Source organism: Salvelinus sp. IW2-2015, linkage group LG3, assembly GCF_002910315.2.
Source record: "Salvelinus sp. IW2-2015 linkage group LG3, ASM291031v2, whole genome shotgun sequence".
Lineage (NCBI taxonomy): Eukaryota > Metazoa > Chordata > Actinopteri > Salmoniformes > Salmonidae > Salvelinus > Salvelinus sp. IW2-2015.
In genome coordinates, this window is record NC_036840.1 from 6,042,718 (window position 1) to 6,068,275 (window position 25,558).

Genomic DNA, 25,558 nt, shown 5'->3' on the forward strand with positions numbered 1-25,558 from the left:
CATGGCCAAGCCTTTCAATAGAAACTTAAAGGGACCTCCCACGTGATCCAGTCCATGCGCAGTCACTATGGGAGGGGGAAGTCCACTGCGCTCTGTAAACAGCATGAGCCATTAATCGCATAATAAAGACTACAGCGTCCAAGTTCTGGCCCATATAATATAAACTAGCCTACATAATAGTATAAGTCTCCAAAAGAGTCACATAGTGAGTTATTTCCCGCATATATGAGTTCATGTGTAGGCTATAACATCAACATGACCATGACTCAGGAATGAGATGAGCAGGTGCATTTATTGCTATTATAGGACCAATGCAGTGTCTAGTGACCTCGTGGTCCATAGGCCTATAGGTTAATATATGTTTTATCATGATAAACATGTAGCCTATAATTTTACCAAATTTGGAATACTTAACTGAGTAAGTGAAAAATGAAATAGAATAGTTTACAAAAGGAGTCATAATTTAATATAGCCTATACTTCTCAATGTCACTCAATAATCCCTTGTCCGCTGGGCTTTGGACAAAAAAGTCACGAAAAAAGTGCCCCTCCACTCCATTTATGGTAAATTAAGAGGTTCCTGTGCCAAGTGCTGCTCGTGCACTTAGAAGAAATGACATTGTCTTGCATTTCTTACATCAAAAAGCTTCCTGGTAATCCACTTGGAGATGATTCACCGGTGTCAAATTGCATTTGACACGGAGATGGTCCTTTCGAAAAATGGGATGATCAAAGCTTGGTTGACGCTCAGAAAGTCATGGCTATTATTGTTTTCAGTAATTTATGTACAATTATATGAGGCTTTATTTATAATAAGATTATTGTTGTTGCAATAATATAATAGCCTAATAGTAAACCAAATAAAAATCTAATCAAAGTTTATTGTTCTGCATACACAGTTATGCAGATGTTATAGCGTGTGCAGCAAAATGCTTGTCTTACTAGCTCCTAACAGTGCAGAAAAAACAACCACACAAATAATCAGAAACTAGAAACAGGAAATTAAGATCGAATCAGTACAGTCATTGCCCCGTAGGTTGGACAGTCACAGAGAGAGAAAGAGAGAGAGAGGTGTGTGTGTGGGGGGGGGGGGTCAGTTATTATCTCATGCTGACTGGAAAGGGTGATGAGGATTCATGTGCCCTGTGACTTACAGGCTGGAACTGAGATCATCAGGAAAGATGACATAAGAATGAAGCAGTGACTCTATTATGACTCTATTATCCTGTGATATCCTCATCATCGGGACTTTGGTGGGAAACACATTTGGAACTAAAAGATATGGGCCTATGTTAAAAATGAATAAGGAAAACCAAACACAGGAGGAAACATCAGTCCTGCTTGTGTGAGGTAATACCTGTCTCTTATACACATCTAGATGTGTATAAGAGACAGATATGGGCCTATGTTAAAAATGAATAAGGAAAACCAAACACAGGAGGAAACATCAGTCCTGCTTGTGTGAGGTAATACCGGTTCCATATCTTTGAGAGATACAGTATTTCAAACATATTCTAAATTCTATTGATGCTGTTCAGTGTCTCAACGTGCAACAAATATGAGACAAGCCTATACTCAAGCCTATATTGAATAGCTTCTAAAAGTTTACAAACTATATTATTTCTGCAGGTAAAATAGGTGTCAGGAAAAACCTATTGCGATGATAACGCACACACACACACACACACATACAAACACACGAACACTAAGCCAAATGGAAGCAGTCTGGTTGAAATAACTTGGTGCAAGTGTTCCATGCACATTTTCAGGGTCACTAATCAATATCATGTCCTCATAAATATTTGGAACAGTTTTCTCTATTATTGAACTTGACTGACGTAACCAAACGCATTAATCGAATTAAAGTGTATTGTCTTTTTAAGAGCTGTCACTCGAGCCGTTGCTGCTTGTCATTTTCTGCAACAAGATGGCGGTCGTTCCAGAGAACAGAGTCCTCTCCTTCAGTGTTTTTAAATGGAGCTCTTATTCCTCCACATATTTACCAGAGTAAGTAATCCACGCATACGTTGACCACATGTATGTATTTGTTTTCGTGGCTGCAGGTCTCATTAACTGCCACAGTGCATCGAATCGTCTCTCCACGGCCTAGCTTGACTGCGAGCTTACTACTCCACCGTTTGGCAACGGGGATAACGTTAGCTAGTTAGATTTACTCGAGTAAACAAAATGCACGCATAGTCAGCTAAATTGGTTATTTTTGTGTACTGTGTGACGTTTTGCCATACACTGTAAATCCGATACTGGTAACTATCGAACAGCTGTACTAACGAGTTGGCAAAAAAAAGCTAGCTAGTTAAGTTAGCGAGCTCGCAAACTAGACGAGCATGCCACCACCACCACTACTAAGTTAGTTGGTAGCCAAAACCACTCGTTACTTTTTATATTAGCTAGTTAGCTAAATAGTTAACTAATCATACTAGAAGCCTACTTTTTTCACCTACACTTTTTGTAGGCATGTTTAGTCTGACTACCCGTTCGTACAAAGCCAAAGGGAGAACTAGCTAACGTTGGGTAGCGAGTTAGTATGTCTCTATGGCATTGCTTGGGTAACCTTAAACCATAGGACATGCCTGTACAGTCAGCTATTTATGGAACCTATTATCCCGCTCTTTTAACGCGTGGAATTGCAATTTTCAGCACTATTAGCTTGGAACTGGCTGAAAATGTGTCTTGGGCTGCGTTTACACAGGCGGCCCAATTCTAATATTTTTTTCCACTAATAGTAATATTGTCCTTACCCATAAATATTTTTCAAAGCTGATCTGATTGGTCAAAAGACCCATTAGTGAAAAAAAATACCAGATTTGGTCTGCCTTTGTAATTGCAGCCTTGAAGACAGTAGTACCACTGCCTCTGTCACAATACCATTCCATGTTTGATGATGATGAGGGATGTGAGAGGTCATCATCAAACACCTATCTCCCTCACTAGCTTTAAGCACCAGCTGTCAGAGCAGCTCATAGATTACTGCACCTGTACATAACCCATCTACAATTTAGCCCAAACAACTACCTCTTTACCTACTGTATTTATTTATTAATTTATTTTGCTCCTTTGCACCCCATTATTTCTGTCTCTTCTTTGCACTTTCTTCCACTGCAAACCAACCATTCCAGTGTTTTTTTTAGTTTTTATTTTACTTGCTGTGTTGTACTCACTTCGCCTCCATGGCCTTTTATATTTTTATTTATTTATACATATATTTGTTTGCCTTCACCTCCCTTATCTCACCTCACTTGCTCACATTGTATATAGACTTATTTTTTTAAAAAAAAATTTCACTGTATTATTGACTATGTTTGTTTTACTCCATGTGTAACTATGTGTTGTTGTATGTGTCGAACTGCTTTGCTTTATCTTGGCCAGGTCGCAATTGTAAATGAGAACGTGTTCTCAATTTGCCTACCTGGTTAAATAAAGGTTAAATAAAAAATAAATAAATAAAAATCATCAGTAGGCCTAATTTGCTCTGGCCAATGCCGGAACAAATTAGGAACGCCGTTCAGGTCACAGTCCATTTAGTTATTTAACAAGTTAAATGACACTATTTGACACGTCAAATAACACTATTTTATATGTCAAATAAGCTTATTGACCAATCAGGACTTGAATACGACTGCACATCACTTAATAATTTAGCATGTACATTGTATAGGTAGTGATTACACTATCACTTGTATTTCATATGTCACAGTGATGCTATGATGCTGTTAACATGGCTAAATACAGTTAGTCTCCTCCCCACTAAAGGGCTTTATTACAGACAGGAATACTCCTCAGTTTCATCAGGTATCCGGGTGGCTGGTCTCAGACAATCCCACAGGTAAAGAAGCTAGATGTGGAGGTACTGAGCTGGCTTGGTTACACCTGGTCTGCAGTTTTGAGGCTGGTTGGACGTATTGGCAAATTCTCTAAAACGATGTTGGAGGCGACTTATTGTAGAGAAATGAACATTAAATTATCTGGCAACAGCTCTGGTGGACATTCCTGCAGTCAGCATGCCACCTGTGTAATGATCATGCTGTTTAATCAGCTTCTTGCTATGCTACACCTGTCAGGGGGATGGATTATCTTGGCAAAGGAGAAATGTTCACTAACAGGGATGTAAACAAATTTGTGCACAATTTGAGAGAAGTAAGCTTTTTGTGTGTATGGAAAAATTCTGTGATCACTTCACACGTTGCATTGTGCCTTGCTCATGTAACAGATGTGAAATGGCTAGCTAGTTAGCGGGTACGCGCTAATAGCGTTTCAATCGGTTACGTCACTTGCTCTGAGACTTGAAGTAGGGTTTCCCCTTGCTCTGCAAGGGCCGCGGCTTTTGTGGAGCGATGGGTAACGACGCTTAGTGGGTGAATGTTGTTGATGTGTGCTGAGGGTCCCTGGTTCGCGCCCGAGGTCGGGGCGAGGGGACGGTCTAAAGTTATACTGTTACACTCACTTGAACAGGAAGGTGGCGCGGCGGTCCTTTTGGGCAAATTTTGTCGTCAAGTCTGGCATTCTCTGGATTTTTGGTGCTTTCAAGACAACTGGGAACTCTGGGGGGGAGAAAGTTGTGAATCATGATGACGTCAGTGATCTTCAAGTCGTCGCTCTAGAAAGAGGCCCGAGTTCCGAATTTCACAATTCCGACTTGGAGGAAAGTTCAAAATGTTTTTTCCCAGTCGTAGTTCGTATTTCCAGAGTCTTCAGTTGTCTTGAACTCACTAGTCAGATTTTGCAGTTCTGGGTTAACAGTTGTTTTGGGCGCAGCATAAATCATGGTTCATTAACAGCACGGCCAATGTTGAATGTTTATAATCTTTAACTAGGTAAAGAGACCCTTAATCTTGGACTTGGGACCCACTGCCACTCCACTGAATAGCAGGATAATGATTGCTTTGCAAGGCTTGCAGTTAGCCACTGATTCCTTCTAAACCATTCATTTTTGAATTTGCGATTTCCAACTTGTTGTGTAATGTTTATGTCCAATAGCCGATGAGCAGCGATACGTTTTATCTATCATTTCTCTTCATTATTTCTCTTCATATGACAAGGATTAAAAAGGATTTGCCAGTAGATTGTCAACTTGATTCATGATGTTGATTGCCAGCTAAAATTTTGAAAGTATGATGTTGACATAATCAGTCCAATCAAAGCTACTGTAGATAAGATGTGGTTTGATGTAATTTTATCTTTGGCCAATGACCTTGAGCCTTCTTGGATGGGCACTTCAAATGTAACTCTATGGCAGCACCCAGGGGGCTTGAATTTTCTAGCTCTACTCTTAGACTTGGCGGTGACGTAGTGTCCCCATGAGTGACAAAACACTGAGCCAATCACGGTGCAACAATCCATATTTTCTGCTGGCTTGCCCCACCACCACAGAAAGCACTGAGCTAGGCTGAACACCTGGATTTCGGAGCTGTCTTAAGTATGCGGTTTTATAAACTTTTTTTTTTACATTGTTTGCAAACTGATATGTGACACAATAACATGTAAAAAAAAAAGTGGGGCTCAAAACAGGCTCTGCCCCACCTGCCCTGAATGACAGGTCGCCAGTGTACTGTATAATACATGGGATCAGAGAGCAGCAGCCTTCCATTGTCAATACCAGTGATAATGAATGTTATTTTGCGAAGTGGTTCCTTGCATCATACAACACCATTTTCGGGGGGGGGGGGGGGGGGGGGGGGTTGGGGTCTTGACTTCTTGAGCTTTCGGACAGGTAAAAAAAAATCTGTCTAACAAATTTTAATGTCAAGCCCAGGAGAGAAATTAGAAGCTATCTTAAAGATATGTGTTTTTTTGGTAACAGAATTACAAGGCACAAGGTAATGATTCTTAAACTTACAGAAAGTAATTTCTCCTAAATTAAATGTGTGTTGATATAAGTTCTTAACTTCAATAATATTATTGTGTTTTGATGTATTTCTAATACCTTTTTAAAGACATGCTCCGGTACTTTGGCAACTACTTAAACCTCCTGCTTTGTGCTAGATGTGTCAATGTTTAGTTCATACATGCAGAATCACTGTCTCACTTCAATTAGCCACGAAATTCCTAGATCGAAAGGAACTGTTTTTCTGGAAGCTGTGTTGCGCCATTTTCTCCCAAGTGGGTCTGCCCCCTAGCAATTCGGGTTCAACCAATGAGCTTCAGCCCCTCGTCATATGAGACAGCTAGCAAGATACACAAGATACCCGCACAGCAGAGCGAGTGAGAGAGCAGTGACACGTTGCACGTACAGTATCATCACATGTGACGTAGTATGCAATTTTCAGGGACCACTTTTGCCTCGTGAGTGCTATTTTCAGAACTACTAGCTAAAAAGTATACGAAAGTACCAGAGAATTCATCTAATACCCATTTTCCTTCTGTTTGACCAGAAATCAAAGCCAGTACTTATGCCTAATTTTTAAGATGGAAAATGGTTGAAAATGTATCTATGCCTTAATTTCCCCAAAATATACACTCTTAGATTTTTTTGACTCCCAATTTGATATGCTGCTATGAACTCCCTGCACATGTGTTGCTCATGGGTCCTTTTACATGGATATTACCCTATCCCTTTGCTCACAACAAATGGTTGCATGTTGGCTGAAACATGTCCTTTCTCCCATCTTTCCCTTTCTGTGTGTAGAAACATCTTGGTGGACAAACCCAATGACCAGTCCTCCAGGTGGTCGTCTGAGAGCAACTACCCTCCACAGGTAACGTCTGCTGTGCCCCGCCCACATAGACACCTGTCTCATACTTAGGCCTACCTGCCACTCACACACCTTCCATGCCTTGTGCCTTACCTGTCTTGGGATGGGGCTCTTCAGTAGAGGGTCTGTGCCCAGTTGCATACAACATCCGTGTTCTCAATTCACTGGTGGCTGCAAAATAGTAGCGCCTAATAGATGGGTTGGTTGTTTAGCAACAAAAGCATTCAACTATGGGGTAAAACAGACTGCGTTGGCTTAGATTGTTGACAAATTGTAAACTATATTTAGTCTCCAGCATTTATTGAAAACATAAATACATTTGCACAATGTGCACATGTTGTCTCAAATACATCGTTACACTTGTTGGATAGCTAGCTAGTGAATTTGAGCCTTTTTAGCATTGACATGAAATCAGGCAAAACACCTCAAAACAAGACATGGTAAAGTTCAAGAAAAAGATTAAACTAGTTGAAACGAGTCACTTACGATTCCCCACATAGCAGTTTCTTGTCATTGTTGGTAGCTATCTGGCCATCCAGAGTCATAAAATCCACGGACTTCTGCCCCATAGAAGTGTTAGCTGACAACGCGTGCATCTTCAGTATGCATCCAATGACTTGCATTTGCACTTTTGGGAATAGGATGTTGCCCAGCGTAGCGTGTTTGACTGTCTTGTGGTTACGGGCAGAGGAAATTGAAAGTTTGTTTTTGCAGCAAGAGGAAACTTAGCATGTCTGTCTTAACCACCCAAGCTAGACATTCAAGTGTGGCAGAGGCAAAACTCCACTGCATCTGTTTACGTCAAATACTTTTCACACTATAAAGATGTTGAACTCTCATCAACCCCTTTTATCTTTTCAAAGAGAGGGAGGTTGTGGAGAGGTAAAGCCTTGAAAATAATTATACTGAACAAATGATAAAGCCATACCCCATAAATCACCCCATCGCAAAGCTTATTTTCTTTATTCAATAAATGAAGACGGAGTCTTTTCATATAAATGTTTTATAATGGTTTCTGTGGCAACAAGAATCGACAAATCATTGAGATACGGGTCTTTTTCATTATCAAGTGTGCCATGTTTTTAGCTGACAGGACTGTTTTGAAAAAGAAAGATCGAAATACCCAAGCCTAGGAGTAATCCCTCTGTGTTAGATGTACCCTAGGCGATAACCTAATGAGATGCAATATGCCTGCCTTATTATTGATGAAAACTGTTGAAGATGGAACCATATCAGAGGACCCATTAGTAAGCCTAGCAGATGCACTCTGGTAGTGGATGGTTATTGCTCACTCACACAGCCATTTATACCTACAGGATTTGTAGAAACATGGGTCTCCAGAGATTGTGGGTTGCCTGGTTTCCGGGAAAGCAGATTTAATCGATGTTCCATCTGTGCTGCTCTATCCCCTCTGTCTCTCCCAGAGGGCTCAGGCCAGTGCCCTGTCCTGTCGGTAGCAGATATGCCCAGGCTAGTTACCACTCCAATGACCTGTGAACATGTCCCATAGTTTGATTGTGCAGCAGCTCGTATACACAGCATTTCTCCTCTGCGGTCTGTGCCATCTGCAGTGTTGTGAAACATGTTCGGAGAGCAGTAGAATGAAAACTGCAGTGTCATGTGTTGATAATATAGACCGGACACTGCATTATGAATTACTGTGAGAGACCGCTGATCAGATTCTCCCCTCTATTTTCCTTCCAGTACTTAATGTTGAAAATGGAAAGGCCAGCGATCGTTCAAAGCATCACCTTTGGGAAGTATGAGAAGACTCACGTGTGCAACCTGAAGAAGTTCAAAGTGTTTGGTGGGATGAGTGAAGAGAACATGACAGAACTCCTGTCCAGGTGATGGGCGAGGGCAGAGGGACAGTGAAGTGTTATTCTTTACTGTATAAATAACCTACCTTCCTGTCTGTACCATATTTATTCCTCTGCAGTGGCCTGAAGAATGACTACAACAAGGAGACCTTCACCTTGAAACACAAGATCGACGAACAGATGTTTCCTTGCAGATTTGTTAAAATAGGTGGGTTTGGAAAAGGAATGGGCCCAAGGCTTGGGCCTACGTGTTGTACAGACAGTCCAGCTTGAAAATTATTGTAGTGAAGGGATGCTACACGGCTGGAGATGAAAATAAGTCAAACTGGCAAAATAGTTGATGACTTAAATTATAGACCGTTCTCTTTGTCTCTCTCAGTGCCTCTGATGTCTTGGGGGCCCAGTTTTAACTTCAGTATCTGGTACATTGAGCTGCATGGCATAGAGGAACCTGACGTAGTGCAGCCCTGCCTTAACTGGTACAGCAAGGTGAGCCTGCCTCTGAGACGCACTCACTCACATACACAGTTGGGGTTAAGGGAGAGAATCAGTCTGAGTGGGTTACTTAAGCAATAAGGCCAGAGAGGGTGTGGTATTTGCGGAGTGCCTGGATACAGCCCTTAGCCGTGGTATATTGGCCATATACTACAAACTCCAGAGGTGCCTTAATGCTGTTATAAACTGGTTACCAACGTAATTAGAACAGTAAAAGTTTTTGTTGTTGTCATACCCGTGGTAAACGGTCTGATATACCACAGCTTTCAGCCAATCAGCATTCAGGGCTCGAACCACCCAGTTTATAATATGAAGTATAACATTTGTGATGAAAAACATTGAACAAAGATGGAGCCGATATTACAGTGAGTGTGTCCCCTCCCATCCCCTTGCCTCCTCCCCTGTATTCCTCTAGTACCGGGAACAGGAAGCGATCCGCCTGTGCCTGAAGCACTTCCGGCAGCATAACTACACAGAGGCCTTTGAGTCGCTGCAGAAGAAGACACGCATCGCGTTGGAACACCAAATGCTGACACACCTCCACGACCGCCTGGTACTCCGGGGAGACTTTGATGCCTGTGAGGAGCTCATCGACAAAGCTGTCAAAGGTCCTGACACCCACACCTCCTCAGACAGACCGATGGGGGCTGGACCTACTGCTCTGTACACATCAACTGCAATACAACTACATGACCTCAATCATCATACTAACTACAGACCTCTACCATCCCATGACTGAGATCTTGAAACCTAGCTCGGCTTATATTTAGCTCATGAATTCAGTGGTTACCATAGTGATTCATTATTTACACTATAGACCCATATGACCCATGTATCTGTACGTGACCTTTTCATTTTATCAGATTGATTTGAAACCACAGGGCGTGGCAATGTCATCCTGACATCATACTTTCTTTTTGAGGTTGAAAAGGTAACAAAACTATTCACTTCTATCTCCTGGCTAAAATAATCTGGACAATCTTCCTGTGTTTGACCTTTTCCTCTGTAGACGGTTTATTTAACCAGTACATCAGCCAGCAAGAGTACAAGCCAAGATGGAGTCAGATCATCCCCAAGAGTAACAAAGGTACAACCGCCCAAGAGCCAAGCCCAGATGACATGAACAGTGAGACAAACTATTCAAGTAGGATATGTGTTCTCATTAACAAAATGCTATGGTATGCTGTACATAACCGGTCTATAGCGATGAATAATTTTTTCCCCCTGCCCACCCTTTCTCCTCTGCTCCTCCATTTTCCTTCAACACTCCATCCCTCTCCTACATTTTATTCCCTCCTTTCCCTCAACCCCTTTCTCCCGCTCCATCGCTCTCTCCAGGTAATGAGGATGACAACAGACCAGGGATGAGGGGAGGTCATCAGATGGTCATCGACGTTCAGACAGGTGAGGCATGCTGGCTAAAACCACACCTAGACAACACCCCCTATAATGTCAGCTATTACTTCAACTGCAATTCTCCTCTTCCAAATGTGTTTTACAAACTGGCCTTAAAGGCCCCCACCAGAGGGCAATCCCACCCCTATTTCAATGTAATTATTTTCCTTTAGCGGAAATTGACGTTTAGGTTCCACCTCTGCAGAATGACGCAGGCTGCTAATACATATTCAAGAATTGGGGGTGGGAATGCCGTGGTTGCTTTCCACATGACGTGGACAAATAACAACAAGTAGGGCACCAACAGCTGTCAGTGTAGCTAGCTAGCATGCTAACCTTATCCGGCTAACTAATGTTATCTGCTACTACACTGCATTCAAAAGATTAGCCAGCTAGGCTATGGCTGGTTCTGGAGTTGAATTTGTCATAAGAATGTAGGGAAAACTTTGCCACAGGTGGATAGGGGAAAGCCGTGTCTTTGCCATCTATTGTATCTCCAAAGTTTTGTCATCATTCATAAATTGTGGCCGGGAATCTGCCATAGAAATGGAAAGAATAAGATGACGCTCTGGTAATATGGATAGCCTAACTATGAGGGGTGCAACCTTCACTGGGGACGCCGTGAAGCTAGATAAACAAGTTCGTGGACACTTGATTTCTAGCAGCACCAATCAAAGCAGTGGAGTGTGTTCAAAACCATTCATCTTGCGGGGAGCGTGATTCCAAAATGCAAGCATATCACACGCAATTTTAAATAAGTGCAACTTGACACGTTATCCAATGAATTTTGATAATTTGCTGATAAAAAAAGTGGAGGTGCAAAAACATAAATTTTTACCCCCTATTTTAATATGCGCCATGGCTCAGCCTACACTTGGCTGCCTATGGTTAAAAGCTATAGCCAGAGAAGGAAGAGGAAGCGAGACACCCCACTCACTGTTTTTCTTTCTTTCTGGTTCAATAAAAGTCAATGACGTAAATAGACCAGACCCAGCTGCTGTTGCATTGGTGTCTGTGGGAGACCCAACCCATTAACTAGACCGGAACTGACACATGTTTTTCAATGGTAAACAGCCTGAGTGAACTATCTTTATTTATCCGCCATCTTTGCTGTAGCCAAATATTTTCTATTATATTGCTCAGCTTAGTTGCGACTTGCAAACTTTGCAGGTGTTTCTGATTAATAAACAATGCCATGCTGGTGGGTGGTACCATTTGATGAAAACCCAGCCCTGAAATGAAACGTATGCTAAAAATAATTTGCACGTCATTTCATAGGAAAAGACATGTCATTGGCACGAAGTTGCACGAAGTGGGCAGTTCGGGGTTGTCACTTCAAGCCCAAATATATTCTACTTTGACTAAAACAATGACTTATTGACTTAGTGTTGTCCAACATCGTGGGTAAGCTCTGGCAATCGTCTTTCAGCTCGAAAAAAGTGGATTTCTACTGCTGTGGATATGTAAGACATATTAGTGCCTTTTTTAAGCTGTTTTGCAGAAGACACGGTGGTTATTTTAGTGCTCTGTAATGTTTTGGTGGCTTACTCGCCTGCAGGTGATTGTAAAGACAAAGGCTTGTATTGTGCGAGTGTGTATACAGGCTGTGAGAAGCCTTGCATCTTGCTGGTCTGTCTCTCAGGCCCCCAGACACTGAGTACTGTGTTTTTGGCCAAACCAGATGACCTAGAGTAACCCCCCCAACCTACAAAAACCTCCACACCGTCTGCACACCATGCAAACATTACCCCTGTGTGCTGCTCTGCTGATTTGCCATGGTTACGGCCCATTGAACCTGTGCACCGCTGTGTTAATTATGCACTCATGCTACTCAATTCAGGGGTTCTTCAGGACTTCTGGAATGGAATGGAACTCTGTGTTTACTACAGTTGAAGTGATGATTTCCTCCCCAAATTCTCATGATTGCACTCAGTATGGCAGCATGTAGTCTAAGTGTTTCTTGAATACCCTTTTTCTCCTCCTTAACCCTTTACATTCGTGGGGACTTGGCCTCTATGGATAGGGCTACGTTGAAATGTTTGAAGAAACATATGCATAACCATGGTAGCAATTGAAAGGGACCACTTTTCATAATATGGGGAAATTATCAGACCAAAGGTGAGGACACAGCAGTCAAGCGTTAGATTAAGAGGTCTAACTGGTGTATGGAAGTGGCCACACCGCTCTCCGAAGTGTGCACAGTTACTAACTCATTTCAATTCACTTTTATGGCTCAAGAAAAGAGCTTTCAACTATTAGTTATTTTTTTTAGCTCTCCTAGCTGTACCTTTGAAGAATTGAAGCAAGCACTGCCCTTCATCCCCATGGCACAATTATTGTTTTTGCAATCCATAATTGGTCCATTTATAAATTGCATTCTGGGTCAGGTGGGCACAATTTTGGAAGCTTATTCTCTTGCCAACATAAGGCACTTTTCAGAGAAAATTATAGTCATTTTGGTGTGCATAGCATGGATTATTGAGTGCATTCAGGTGCGTGTTCTGCTGCAAATTTTCTTCACTATGTGACAAACAGGCTCCTCCTGTTAAAAATAACCCAGGGTATGACGCCATGTCATCCTTGTAACTGTACATCAAATATAGCGATCATAAACGTTGATAATGTGAAGGACATGAGTTTGGTCAGATGGAAAAGCAAAGCGCACATTTGGACTTGTGGGTGTGTGGTTTGCTTGTATGACATCAAAGCAGTATTTATTATAATCAACGTCTCATCTTTTAAAACAAATCGAGTCCTCTTGATCTACAATATTCCCCTCTCTGATTAAACATGTGCAAAAGTAGCCAAATTAGCGGGAGGGACGGGGGTATCTTCTTGTTGCGCTTAGTACTGCTGTTTACAACGCCTGTCAGTTGAATCCCATGCAGCTCTGTAGTGGAGACCAGTTTCAGTATAGGCACCAGAGTAGTTCAGTGATGTTGAATGCATCCCAGGTGTTGACCAGCGTTGGCTTCCTGTTTCCTACAGAGACGGTGTATCTTTTTGGGGGCTGGGACGGCACACAGGACCTGGCTGACTTCTGGGCCTACAGTGTTCAGGAGAACCAGTGGGTCTGCATCTCCAGAGACACCGAGAAAGAGGTGAGAGGGAAAGATGTATGAAAGACCGAAGGACGGTGGAAAGAGCCGTTATTGTGACACAGAACAACACTGTTAAATGGTCTATACTGATTGTTACAGCTGCTTAATGAGCAGAACACTAAATTATTTATAGACATGATCATGATAATGACTGCAGTTTTCTGTGGTCAAGGTGAGGGTAATGTCTATCTAACGGATGATTATAATGAAGATAATAGTTGAAAGTTTCACTATAGGGAAATATAACAAAGGTGTAATGTTTTTGAGCAGGTACTAGATATCAACAAAGTTCAGTAAATGGTAGCAACGCTGTCACCACATGGGAGCAGGGGGCCGAGTCGTCTCATTCTCCTATTGTATAGATAGTTTGTGTGATGGCTGACCCCGTCCTCTCCCAGAGTGGTCCCAGTGCGCGGTCCTGTCACAAGATGTGCATCGACAGTCAGCGGCGGCAGATCTACACACTCGGCCGCTACCTAGACTCCAGCGTCAGGAACAGCAAGTCTCTGAAGAGTGACTTCTATCGATACGACGTCGACGCCAACACCTGGACACTACTCAGCGAGGACACGTCAGCCGACGGCGGGCCCAAGCTCGTCTTTGACCACCAGGTTACCCCATTATCACGCCCCTCACACAGCTGTATCACACACACGTCCAAACTGGACCAAACTGGCTAGGAGTGAATTTAAACACTTTGGGCTTCATTAAAAATCGGTTACAGAGTTTTTGTTGGTTAAATAATTGGTACACTCAGCCATCTGGAGGTGAGACCAGAGCACTGATGATGAAGGCTTAGCCGGCTATAGTCTTGACATATTTTCCTCCTGTCCCACTTTTTAAGCTAAAAATGGATCTGTAAATGCCAAGGATTTTTGCATATTTTTTCCACTGCTCTAAGCCCAACACTGAAAACCAAATGTTGAATCTCATGACTCTCTTTGTACCCAACCTTTCTCTCCTCTCTCATCCTTCCCCCCTCTCCTTATAGATGTGTATGGACTCGGAGAAGCACATGATCTATACGTTTGGTGGTCGGATTCTGATGTGTAACGGCAGTGTGGAGGACAGCAGGACGTCCGAGCCCCAGTTCAGCGGGCTGTATGCCTTCCACTGCCAGGCCGGAACCTGGAGCCTGCTCAGGGAAGACTCCTGCAACGCTGGGCCTGAGGATGTCCAGTCACGCATCGGACACTGCATGCTCTTCCACACTGTGAGTTATGGGAGTAGTACCATGACTGGTGTTGCTGTGAGAATTATAGAATTCAGCACAAACACCAGAATGATTTATTGACAGTAACAAATCAATACCCACACAATCATGACTGAAGCATTCAGAATTCATCGCTTTCTGCTTTGTGTTTTTAGAGAAAGCCAAAGACATAACAGAACAAATATGCACCAATTTTACTCTCAGGACTTTTATGAAGCCAAGGAAAATTGTTCAGACTATTATCTTGTTTCACAGAAGAATGTAAACCATTCAGTGTTGGCATGATTATAAAATAGTGTTGCTCTTCTCTCTCTCATCCCCCCTCCCTTTCTCCAGAGAAATCGTTGTCTGTATGTGTTCGGAGGTCAGAGGTCAAAGACGTACCTGAATGACTTCTTCAGCTACGACGTGGACGGAAACCATGTGGAGATCATCTCAGACGGAACCAAGAAGGACTCCGGCATGGGTAAGACTGTCCGCTTAGTCACTTAAGCCACCAGGGACAGTAACTGTTTATGCCATGGGTGGAGTATAGTACAACTGACACACCTTAACTTCTTATGTCTGGGGGCAGTATTGAGTAGCTTGGATGAATAAGGTGCCCAGAGTAAACTGCCTGCTACTCAGGCTCAGAAGCTAAGATATGCATATTATTAGTAGATTTGGATAGAAAACACTCTGAAGTTTCTAAAACTGTTTGAATGATGTCTGTGAGTATGGCAGGCAAAAACCTGAGAAAAAATCCAACCAGGAAGTGGGAAGTCTGAGGTTTGTAGGTTTACCTATATATAGTGTCTATGGGGGTCATATTGCACTTCCTAAGGCTTCCACTAGATGTCAACAGTCTTTAGAACCGTGTTTGATGTTTCTACTGTGAAGGATGAGGGAATAAGAGCTGATTGAGTCTGGGGTCTGGCAGAGTGCCATGAGCTCACTCAGGCGCGCCCCCGTGAGAGTTAGCTGCGTTCCATTGCATTTCTACAGACAAAGGAATTCTCCGGTTGAAACATTATTGAAGATTTATGTTAAAAACATCCTAAAGATTGATTCTATACATCGTTTGACATGTTTCTACGAACTGTAATGGAATTTTTTGACTTTTCGTCTGGCCTGCGCGTCATGAATTTGGATTTTGGAACTAAACGCGCAAACAAAAAGGAGGTACCTGGACATAAATTATGGACTTTATCGAACAAAACAAACATTTATTGTGGAACTGGGATTCCTGGGAGTGGATTCTGATGAAGATCATCAAAAGTAAGTGAATATTTATAATGCTATTTCTGACTTCTGTTGACTCCACAACATGGTGGGTACCTGTATTGGCTTGTTTTTGTGTCTGAGTACCGTACTCAGATCATTTCATGGTGTGCTTTTTCTGTAAAGGTTTTTTGAAATCTGACACAGCGGTTGCATTAAGGAGAAGTGTATCTGAAGTTCCATGTAAAACACTTGTATCTTTTATCAATGTTTATTATGAGTATTTCTGTAAATTGATGTGGCTCTCTGCAAAATCACTGGATGTTTTGGAGGCAAAATATTACTGAACATAACGCGCCAATGTAAACTAAGATTTTTGGATATAAATGTGAACTTTATCGAACAAAACATACATGTATTGTGTAACATGAAGTCCTATGAGTGTCATCTGATGAAGATCATCAAAGGTTAGTGATTTTATCTCTCTGCTTTTTGTGACTACTCTCTTTGGCTGGAAAAATGGCTGTGTTTTTCTGTGACTAGGTACTGACCTAACATAATCAGATGGTGTGCTTTCGTCGTAAAGCCTTTCTGAAATCAGACAATGTGAAAATACTTGTATGTTTGAGGATTTTTAATTATGAGTTTTCAGTTTGAATTTGCGCCCTGCACTTTCACTGGCTGTTGTCATATCGATCCCGTTAACGGGATCTCAGCCGTAAGAAGTTAATTGTTTAGTGCCAACATTTTGTTCCAAATTGATCTGTTCAGGTCTCAGATTGGCAGGTCTAATGCCAAGGGTGTTGCAAGGCTAAACTCATTTAGGTGTTCATGTAAAAGTCCCCTTACTGCTTTCAGCACGATGCACTTGCACCCTGGGTTCTACCCATTCTGCAGGGCAACAGAGAATCCAGTAGCGTGGCCGTGGTGCGTTTCTTTACAAAGTTGGAATTCATAATTGCTTGCTGTGATTAGAAAGTGAGCAGTTGATGTCATCATCTTCTGAGAATAGCATTTTTGTCATGTGCAAGTGGGGTTCTTAGAAATTCCCACCCCCGTATTATTGTGGTATTTAGCAAAACCTCACAGGAACATTTAATTAGATTGCGCTCTCACACCACACACACACTGTTTCAATCTCTCACAATTCACTTTCTCTTTACGTTTTATTCTCACTCTCTCACAGAACCACACTCTTTTATCCTCTACTTTTTCTATCACACACACAGGGTTGCAAAGGTACTGGTATTTCACCAAAGTTACTGGAATCTTCAGTAATTTTGATAGTTAACACAAAACAAACTCAGCAAAAAAAGAAACGTCCCTTTTTCAGGATGGGACTTTTGCTTTTTTGGTTACTACATAATTCCATGTGTGATATTTCATAGTTTGTCTTCACTATTATTCTACAATGTAAAAAAAAAATAAAATAAAAAAGAAAGAAAGAAAAACATTTGACTGAGTAGGTTTGTCCAAACTTTTGGTCCATTTGAAGTCTTCCTAAGTTAAACATTAGTATTGTGTTTAAAAATGAATATGAACTTATTTTCTTACCATTATTCGAGGTCAGTCTGCACTGCATCTTTTTTGTTATTTTGACCAGTTGTCATTTTCTGCAAATAAATGCTCTAAATGACAATACTTTTATTTGGAATAAATGTCAATAGTTTATAGAATAAAACAAAAATGTTCATTTTTATCCAAACACATACCTATAAATAGTCAAACTAGAGAAACTGATCATTTTGCAGTGGTTTCTTAATTTTTTTCTGAGCTTTGTGTGTGTTTGTTCACACATACAAATTAAACACCAATGGTATTCACTAAGTTTATATTTAGGATTATGTTTTACAGCGTTGTCATTTAATAGTTTTTGTATAAATCATCTTGTTCATTATTTCATATATTTTACATGTGATGACACACAGAGGACCAGAGATGATTAGACACCTGTGATAATCTGAAGTACCCAAAAGGGCCAGTAGATGTCTTGTGATAAATTACATCCTTGAAAGATACCAAAATTCTGGTAGTTTGCTGGTAAACTTAGAACGTTTCCAGTAATGTACCTTCCCTTTGCAACCCTACACACACACACACACACACACACACACACACACACACACACACACACANACACACACACACACACACACACACACACACACACACACACACACACACACACACACACACAGTCTGAATGCTAACCTGAGCAAATCGCAACGTTGCACTCCGTTTAGTCGCTATCAGCTGATGCTTTGGTCAGCAGCTGTGTGTGTAGCCTAATCGGTCTTTTTCCCCTCAAGCTTGTGACTCAGTGATACTACATTTACAGAACTCTCCCCATCACATATCTTCATCTACCCTTACACTAAAGAATCTAATAGAATCTGTGGTTTCAGATGCAGTAGATGGCTGTAGGAGGAGATACCATCTCATGGCTCCTCTATTAAAGTGACATGTGACAGACTTTTCAGTGCAGCTCATTAAAAGGCACAGGGCAGCAGAGAGAAAGAGATGCTTGTTGTCCTGAAACAGATTGTCTAAGATCTCTGGATGGGCGGAGTTGGACTGGACTGGCGTGATGATGGCAGAGTATTAATAGGACCTCTGTCTGTGTGCCTCTCGCATCTGTGTCATCCTGCAAGAACGAGAGATGGGGAAGGAGGGAGGGTGGAGGGAGGCAGAAGTAGAGAGAGAGGGAGCGAAGAAACCGAAAGATGCAGAATGAGCAAGCGAGAGCAAAAGAACAGGAGAGATGGAGCGAGAAAGAACAGAATGTATTTTGGCAGGAAGGAAGTAGCAAGCCCAAACAGTGCTCTTGTAATAATTCTCTAATGTTTATCGCTGCCGCAACATCTTCCTGTTCATTTCCATTTTAGAACTGTGCTCTAATGAGCTCTATATCTATCCCAAATGGCACCCTATTCCCTATATTGTGTACTGTTGACCAGGGCCCATAGCGTTTGGTCAAAAGTAGTGCACTGCATATGTGTTAGGGTGCCATTTGGGACTCACATGGGCCCTGGTCAAAAGTAGTGCACTATATGTGTTAGCTTACGTCCCAAATAGCACCCTATGTCTGAAGGGCAGAGCACAGTCTCTGGTGGCTCTGTCCTTCTGGTGTTTTTTTCTTGTTCTTCAAATAAACTTATTTGTTTTGTTGATTCCCTAAAACAGTCTGTACACTCTACTCAAGTTACACTGGCTGGTTGACCTAGGGGCCTGTTTTATTTATCCAGAAGTTAATGCATAGCTTAATGTCTTGGAACAGGACGTTGACGCATAATTCATGTTGTGTGCTGTTTGGCAAACTGTCTATGGAGCTTGTTTGAGAAATGGTTCTAATTTTCCTTGAAAGCATATGGTGGTTTCCATAAAAATGTATTAGTTGAAGTTGGTAGTACTAAGTGATTTAAAGAATGTCTTCCCAGCACAACACCTCGTCTTTGTTTTTGACACTGTTCTTACTATCATAGCCATGGTAACAACCCACATAGATTTGATACACTGTGAAGTCATTGCGAAAGCTTATACCTGCTTCTTACTTACAACTACTGAAACACGTGACAAATAAGCAGCCGATGACCACAAAGCGGAAATACTTGGCCTATATGTGTTCCATATTCTGCTATACGTATGAATAGGAGCATACTGTATACACTGTGACGTGTCATGACCACAAACACATCAGGTGCTATCAGGGGATTGCTTTAGACAAGCAATGTACGTAAATCTGGGTAAAACACCATGCATATGGATAGTTGCGTACTGTTTACACTGTGACCACAAACACATCCTGTTCTGTCGGTAATGCAAATCCGTAGAAAAACAAACATACATTTGCATTGTGTCCTGTTTGTTTCCAGCGAATCTCGTTGCTATGTACGTTGCTATGTGAGCAGCCTTTTGCTTTCGTAGTCTATCCCATTTCTCTCAAGTCTTTTTAATCTTGGCCTCTGATGGGGGGAAAAAAATGTGTGATAGCGTTAAATAACCATAGAGCCTAGAATTCTGTGACCAGGAAAAATGCTGAATCCCTGCCATTCTCTCAATGTAGCCGGCTATTCTCTCTCGGTGTTCTCAGTAGCACCAGTCTCGGTTTTAAACCTCTCTCTGATGTGTGTTTGTCCCACAGTGCCGATGACGGGCTTCACCCAGAGGGCCACCATAGACCCCGAGCTGAATGAGATCCACGTCCTGTCTGGCCTCAGCAAGGACAAGGACAAACGAGAGGAGAACGTCCGTAACTCCTTCTGGATCTATGACATCGCACGCAACAACTGGTACGAAACACACACAGTCTTGTATAACTAACCATTTGGGGACACACATTTCAGTCCCATTCACATATTTTCCCCTACCCTAGCTCCTAAACCTAATTCTAACCTTAACCCTAAATCCCCCTAGAAATAGCATTTGACCTTGTGGGGACTAACAAAATGTTTGTTTACTATTCTTGTGGAGACTTCTGGTCCCCACAAGTATAGTTGAACACGCCCACACACCGGCAAACGCACACAGTAAGACACTTTGATACAATCGTCAACCAGTAACGTCATATTTCAAAGGCTTTCCTGACCTGAAAGTGAGTTTCATAATCTCTCTGCCCTTCAAAAGAGAACTAAATGTTCTTTCAGAGGGTGAGTTTCAGAGCGTGTGTTTGTTGTACCTCTGCACCTTCATGGAGAAAGTCTTTGTTCTGGCCTAGCTAATTTGGTCAGTTGAAACAGTGCTTGTGAGAGAACAGGCTGTCAGTGCTGCCTGCCGCTGGTTCCGGTACACTGCTTTCTCCAGTCGTTCTTTTTACTGAGTGTCCAGTAAATTAAGTCAATGTAACGGCTCAAGCTGTGTGTGTGTTTCTCCGTAGGAGGCTGTCTAGAAGTGTGTTCCAGTATTTGCTTCGGGGTGTGTGGGCGTGTTTCCTTTTTAAGGTATAGAAACACAATGGGTGTTCGTCTTCAGGGTTAAGGCTATGTGCGTACTAACTTGTTGTACTGTGTTTGTGTGTGTGTCATGTGGTCATGTGTATATGCAGGTCATGTGTATATAAGAATGACCAGGCGCTGAAGGAGAACCCCAGTAAGGCCCTGCAGGAGGAGGAGCCCTGTCCACGCTTCGCACACCAGCTGGTCTATGACGAAATGCACAAGGTCACACACACACACGCGCACACACATGCTTAAAAAAAATTATTTGACCTTTATTTAACCAGATTAGTCTGGTAGAGAACATTTATTTTTCAAGAGAGACCTGAACGAAGACAGCAGCATCGACACATGACATCAACCAGACTAAGATACATCAATATAACATGCAGCATGTCAGTGAAGAACATGGACACACACACACACACTTCTACAAAATGCTATAAGCATAAGGGCACAAAAGTCTAGTTAAATACTGTTTCAGGATATCATTATGATCTGAGACCAGCTGCAGTTTTGAGGTATTGATGGATAATATTGAATATATCCAGTGTTATTTTTCCTCTTTGTGTCCAGGTGCACTACCTGTTTGGAGGGAACCCAGGGAAGTCGTGCTCTCCTAAGATGCGTCTGGATGACTTCTGGTCCCTCAAGCTGTGTCGCCCCTCCAAGGAGTACCTGCTCCGACACTGCAGATACCTAATCAGGAAGTACAGGTACAGAAGCAGAGAATGGACTATACACCTGGAACTGAACTGTAACCTCTCTGTACCATATAGCAAAACGGTGGATACAAATGTATAGGAGTTATGACACAATTCTAGTTTCGAGTTCTGCTTTGACACTGATTCCACCTAGTGGCCATGTCTTGCCATTGTAGGGAAGGGTTTTCTCCTCGCTCATTTTGCAGTCTTTGCAGTGATCTTTTCACCTTGTGTGGTACAGAGTTTCTGTAGGTTAGGCTAAACGATTTCCTCAAGCTCTCTGTAGGTATTCCTGAAGATCTGTGTGTGGTTTTTTTTAGGTTTGAGGAGAAGGCCCAGTCGGAGCCTCTGAATGCTCTGAAGTACCTGCAGAACGACCTCTCTCTGACCGTGGACCACACCAACCCTGACGAGACCAAAGAGGTGAGGGACGGGAGGGAGGGTTGACTGATGGGGAGAGGGGTACTTGCACGTTGTGCAGTGTTATTTATTAAACTGCTTTTAGATCAAGTAAACGGATGAAATGGTTTGAGAATGTAACATTCAAAGCCTGTTTGTTGATGTTCATTGTTTTGATATTATTACCATAGTTACTCAGGAGTGAAATGGCAGTGTATTTGTTGGCGGTGTTGCGTTAGTGTTCAGTGACTGAGATGTTGTGTTCCGGTGTGACTATTCAGTTCCAGCTCCTGCCCTCGGCTCTCTTCAAGTCCAGCTCTGACTTCATCCCTCTGGGTAAGAGCCTGCTGTGTTATCTGCATACTTCACTGGATACACAGTAGATGAAAACCAATGAACGGAAGGATTATTCTCGCCTGCTTTTTCCCCCTTCAGCCCTTCGTACTTTCATTTTGATCCTCCCACATGACCTTTTTGAGCGTGTATGTGACCTTTATGAGCTCATATAACTTCCTGTGGAGATTGAGCAATTGAAGTGAGTCTTTTCTTCCTCCCAATCTCTCCCCCTTCACCTTCTCTCTTGTCCCTCTTTCCCTCTCTTTATTTCTTTCCATCCCTCTTCCCCTCTCCGTTCTTCCCTTCTGTCACACTCCTTCCCACGCTCATCTCTCCCCCTCTCCCTCCTTCTCTCAGGTTTCTCAGACGTGGACCAGACGTATGCCCAGCGCACGCAGCTCTTCGACACGCTCGTCAACTTCTTCCCGGACAGCATGACCCCGCCCAAGGGTAACCTCGTTGACCTCATCACACTCTAGCCCCGCCCCAGAACCCTACGCACCACCACCATATGCCAATAAGACTCTGATTGGCTGGCCCAAAGCCAAACTTCATATTTTTCTATACTTGACCCTTCCAAATTCAGGGGTGCTCTGCTCGCGGACTGCACTTGTTGACCCCCTATTTAGGACGTTGGTTCTTCAACAGCGGAACTGAACTAAAAGGGAAAATGAGGGTCAGACCACGATTTAAAGGGGTTGATACTGAATGTCACTGTGGAAAAAGAAAAAAAAACACAAACTCCCCCAGGCCTGATGGTCTTTGTTGAATAAACTGATTTAACAGTTTAAAATAACCCAGAACTCTGCCAAACATATCTTCTGTGTCAAGTCATTTGATTTGTGAGGTTTACATGATGCTTTTACGCGCTGCGTTTGAGTTTGCTTGGCATTAGTAGCCTGTTAGATCAAGGAGGAGTCTCTTCCTTTTATTTTCCACTCTGTCTTGCATCCGTCTCTCTGACACACACCCAAGCACTCACACAAACCTGCTTGTGAAAGTAATTGTGTTACTTAATGACACCCTGTCGGCGTGTTGTACGCTGAATATACCTTCAACCAAGTTCATGCTTTTTGCTTGCTCTGCCTGTATTATTGGTGCCATATTATATGCCCCATATTTATAATTATGACGGCCATGCTGTTGCACACTACGTGTCAAAATGTTAATTTTGTTATATAGAAACAATAGAATAATGATCCTAAGAGACAATATATATGTCAATTAAATCCTCTATCGATGTAAAAAATCAATCATGGGTTTGGGGGAAAACATTGTCAAGTTGTCAAAAGCTTGTGATTCTGGTAATGGCTATTGTAACTTTAGTGTGATGTAACCATGGATCTGTCACTGAGGCATGTTGGGAAATGTAGTTTCCAAGTATGAACGTTATTGTTTTTAAACTCAAACTCCCCATCTTGTAAGAACTGCAAAATGATGGTCCTGCTGTATCAGAGGGAGGTTTTTTTAATGTACAAACACATCTATACTCACATGATCTCATTGACTGGGATGTATCTTCCTTTGACGATGGGAGTTTATTTTATGGGTAAAGGAAGAATGAATGATTGCTTTCATTGAGAGAGAGCCCAGTCTCCCCCTTTAGCTATGGCCTGATTACTGTGTTCTCGCTGTTTCTTATGCAAACAGTGATGACTAGACATTCTTCATTTCTGACCTAAAGAAATACAGAACACTAGATTTCATTCTTACTCAGAATAAGGCGATAGGAGCATTCACAAGTGATCTCTAAACACCAAGTAAGCAAATGGTATCTGTCTTGTGGCTCCAGCCAAAGTTTTGATGTACAGGAAATGTTTTTGATTGGTTCATAATCATTATGCTGGAACTGAGGATGCCCTTTGATATAGCTGACGTGTGTGTGTGTGTGTGAGTGAGAGTCTGTCCGTCAATATGTGTGTTTGTCTCGGATCGCCAGGGTATTTTGTTTAGTTCACCTGTGTAGCATAATACAAACATTTGCCTCATATTGTTCTTCCATTAATCTCAGTAGGAGAGATGATTGAAGTGATCCCCTTTCCCCTCCTTCTCAAGAATAGTAGCAGCCTAGTCTTCCATTACATTGTGTGTATTGTCTATATATTTAGCATTTTTCTGAGACCGCTGTACAGTATGCAGAGTACACTCTAGGCAAAGGCCTATGGAGTCTGTGAAATATCCATCCCCTTTGTTTTGAGATCAATCAACTCCACTATCAGATAACCAGGGATGGAGGGACTATTCACATTCAAGGAGACGCACACTTAGTGCTTGAGTCCTGTCAAGGGTGGTAGAGACAAACTTTAGAGATACTTTTTCTTGTTAGATGCTTATAAATCCTTGATCAAAATCCTAATCAAATTGGCAGATTGTACACTACGTCCCAATAGATTCATTACATCTGGTTTCTTCATACAGGCATATACATGAAGACATCTGCTCTTATTGTTAGAAGATGAGTGATCAGATCCGATTTCTCTGTTCGTTTGCACTCATGTCCTCAGTAATCAGTATTAGCTTAATTTGAATCACAGTCAGTGCTGTGTGCGTTTGCTGCTTGTGTGCACGGTGCACACACCTGTATGCTTAGTGTGTGAGCTTAAAACTAGTTTGTGTGCTTGTTTGTGTCTGTTTGTTAATGTATGTCTTCTGCTGCCATCATATTAAGCTTAGTAAATATTAGCTCTCTGAACTGAGATCCAGAGAGAAAGGAGTGTCATACTTACCATCATAGCTTTGTACTAAAAACCCGTTATTTAGGAAGGACTCATTTATGGTCATTATCACAGAATAGAAGACTTTTGTGATGTTTGCATTAGTTTCTTTGTCAGAAAAAAAAGAAGCTTAAGAAAACATGAAATAAAGAAGCACCTTTGCAACAAAAAAAACAAAAAAAATATATATATATATATAAACACAATGCCAAATAATTATTTTTCTTATTTTTGGGAGGGGAAGGATATTATAATTTTCAGATAAAATAATGGAATGTTATTTTCTTCATCTGCCCCCTCTTCTCCCCAACTGGGACTCAGGAGTATGTGGAGGTACTCTAGGGTGCATGAATGAGCACTACTCTGTGGATAACGTGAATGTGTAGAAGAGCCTATTGTAGAATTGCATTGTATGTAATGTACATAACGAATAAAGATTGTATTTTGTTCAGGTTTTCATAAATAAATGACTCAGGTCTTTGATTTGTTTGTAACCAGTTGGGATGCAACTATACATTTGTATTTTGATTGTTTCATCATT

The 25,558-nt window shown here is 41.9% G+C and overlaps 1 protein-coding gene across 3 annotated transcripts; it reads left to right on the top strand.

The window, feature by feature from the left end:
• Window positions 1–1,885: 1,885 nt before the first annotated feature.
• On the top strand, window positions 1,886–25,531 carry LOC111949615 (muskelin). Of its 3 annotated transcripts, none has more exons than XM_023966956.3 (18): window positions 1,886–2,006; window positions 6,643–6,712; window positions 8,414–8,556; window positions 8,649–8,737; window positions 8,909–9,018; window positions 9,440–9,632; window positions 10,034–10,111; window positions 10,363–10,428; window positions 13,408–13,520; window positions 13,919–14,131; window positions 14,512–14,733; window positions 15,070–15,199; window positions 20,075–20,222; window positions 20,975–21,089; window positions 21,441–21,580; window positions 21,889–21,991; window positions 22,249–22,303; window positions 22,661–25,531. In XM_023966956.3, exons 1-18 carry the CDS (start codon window positions 1,927–1,929, stop codon window positions 22,780–22,782), a joined length of 2,190 nt encoding a protein of 729 aa, XP_023822724.1. In that variant the 5' UTR covers window positions 1,886–1,926; the 3' UTR covers window positions 22,783–25,531. The 3 variants fall into 3 exon arrangements, with proteins under 3 accessions (XP_023822724.1, XP_023822704.1, XP_023822714.1); XM_023966936.3 differs by having other exon boundaries at window positions 1,887–2,006; window positions 10,034–10,168; XM_023966946.3 differs by having other exon boundaries at window positions 1,887–2,006; window positions 10,034–10,150.
• The last annotated feature ends 27 nt before the right edge of the window (window positions 25,532–25,558 follow it).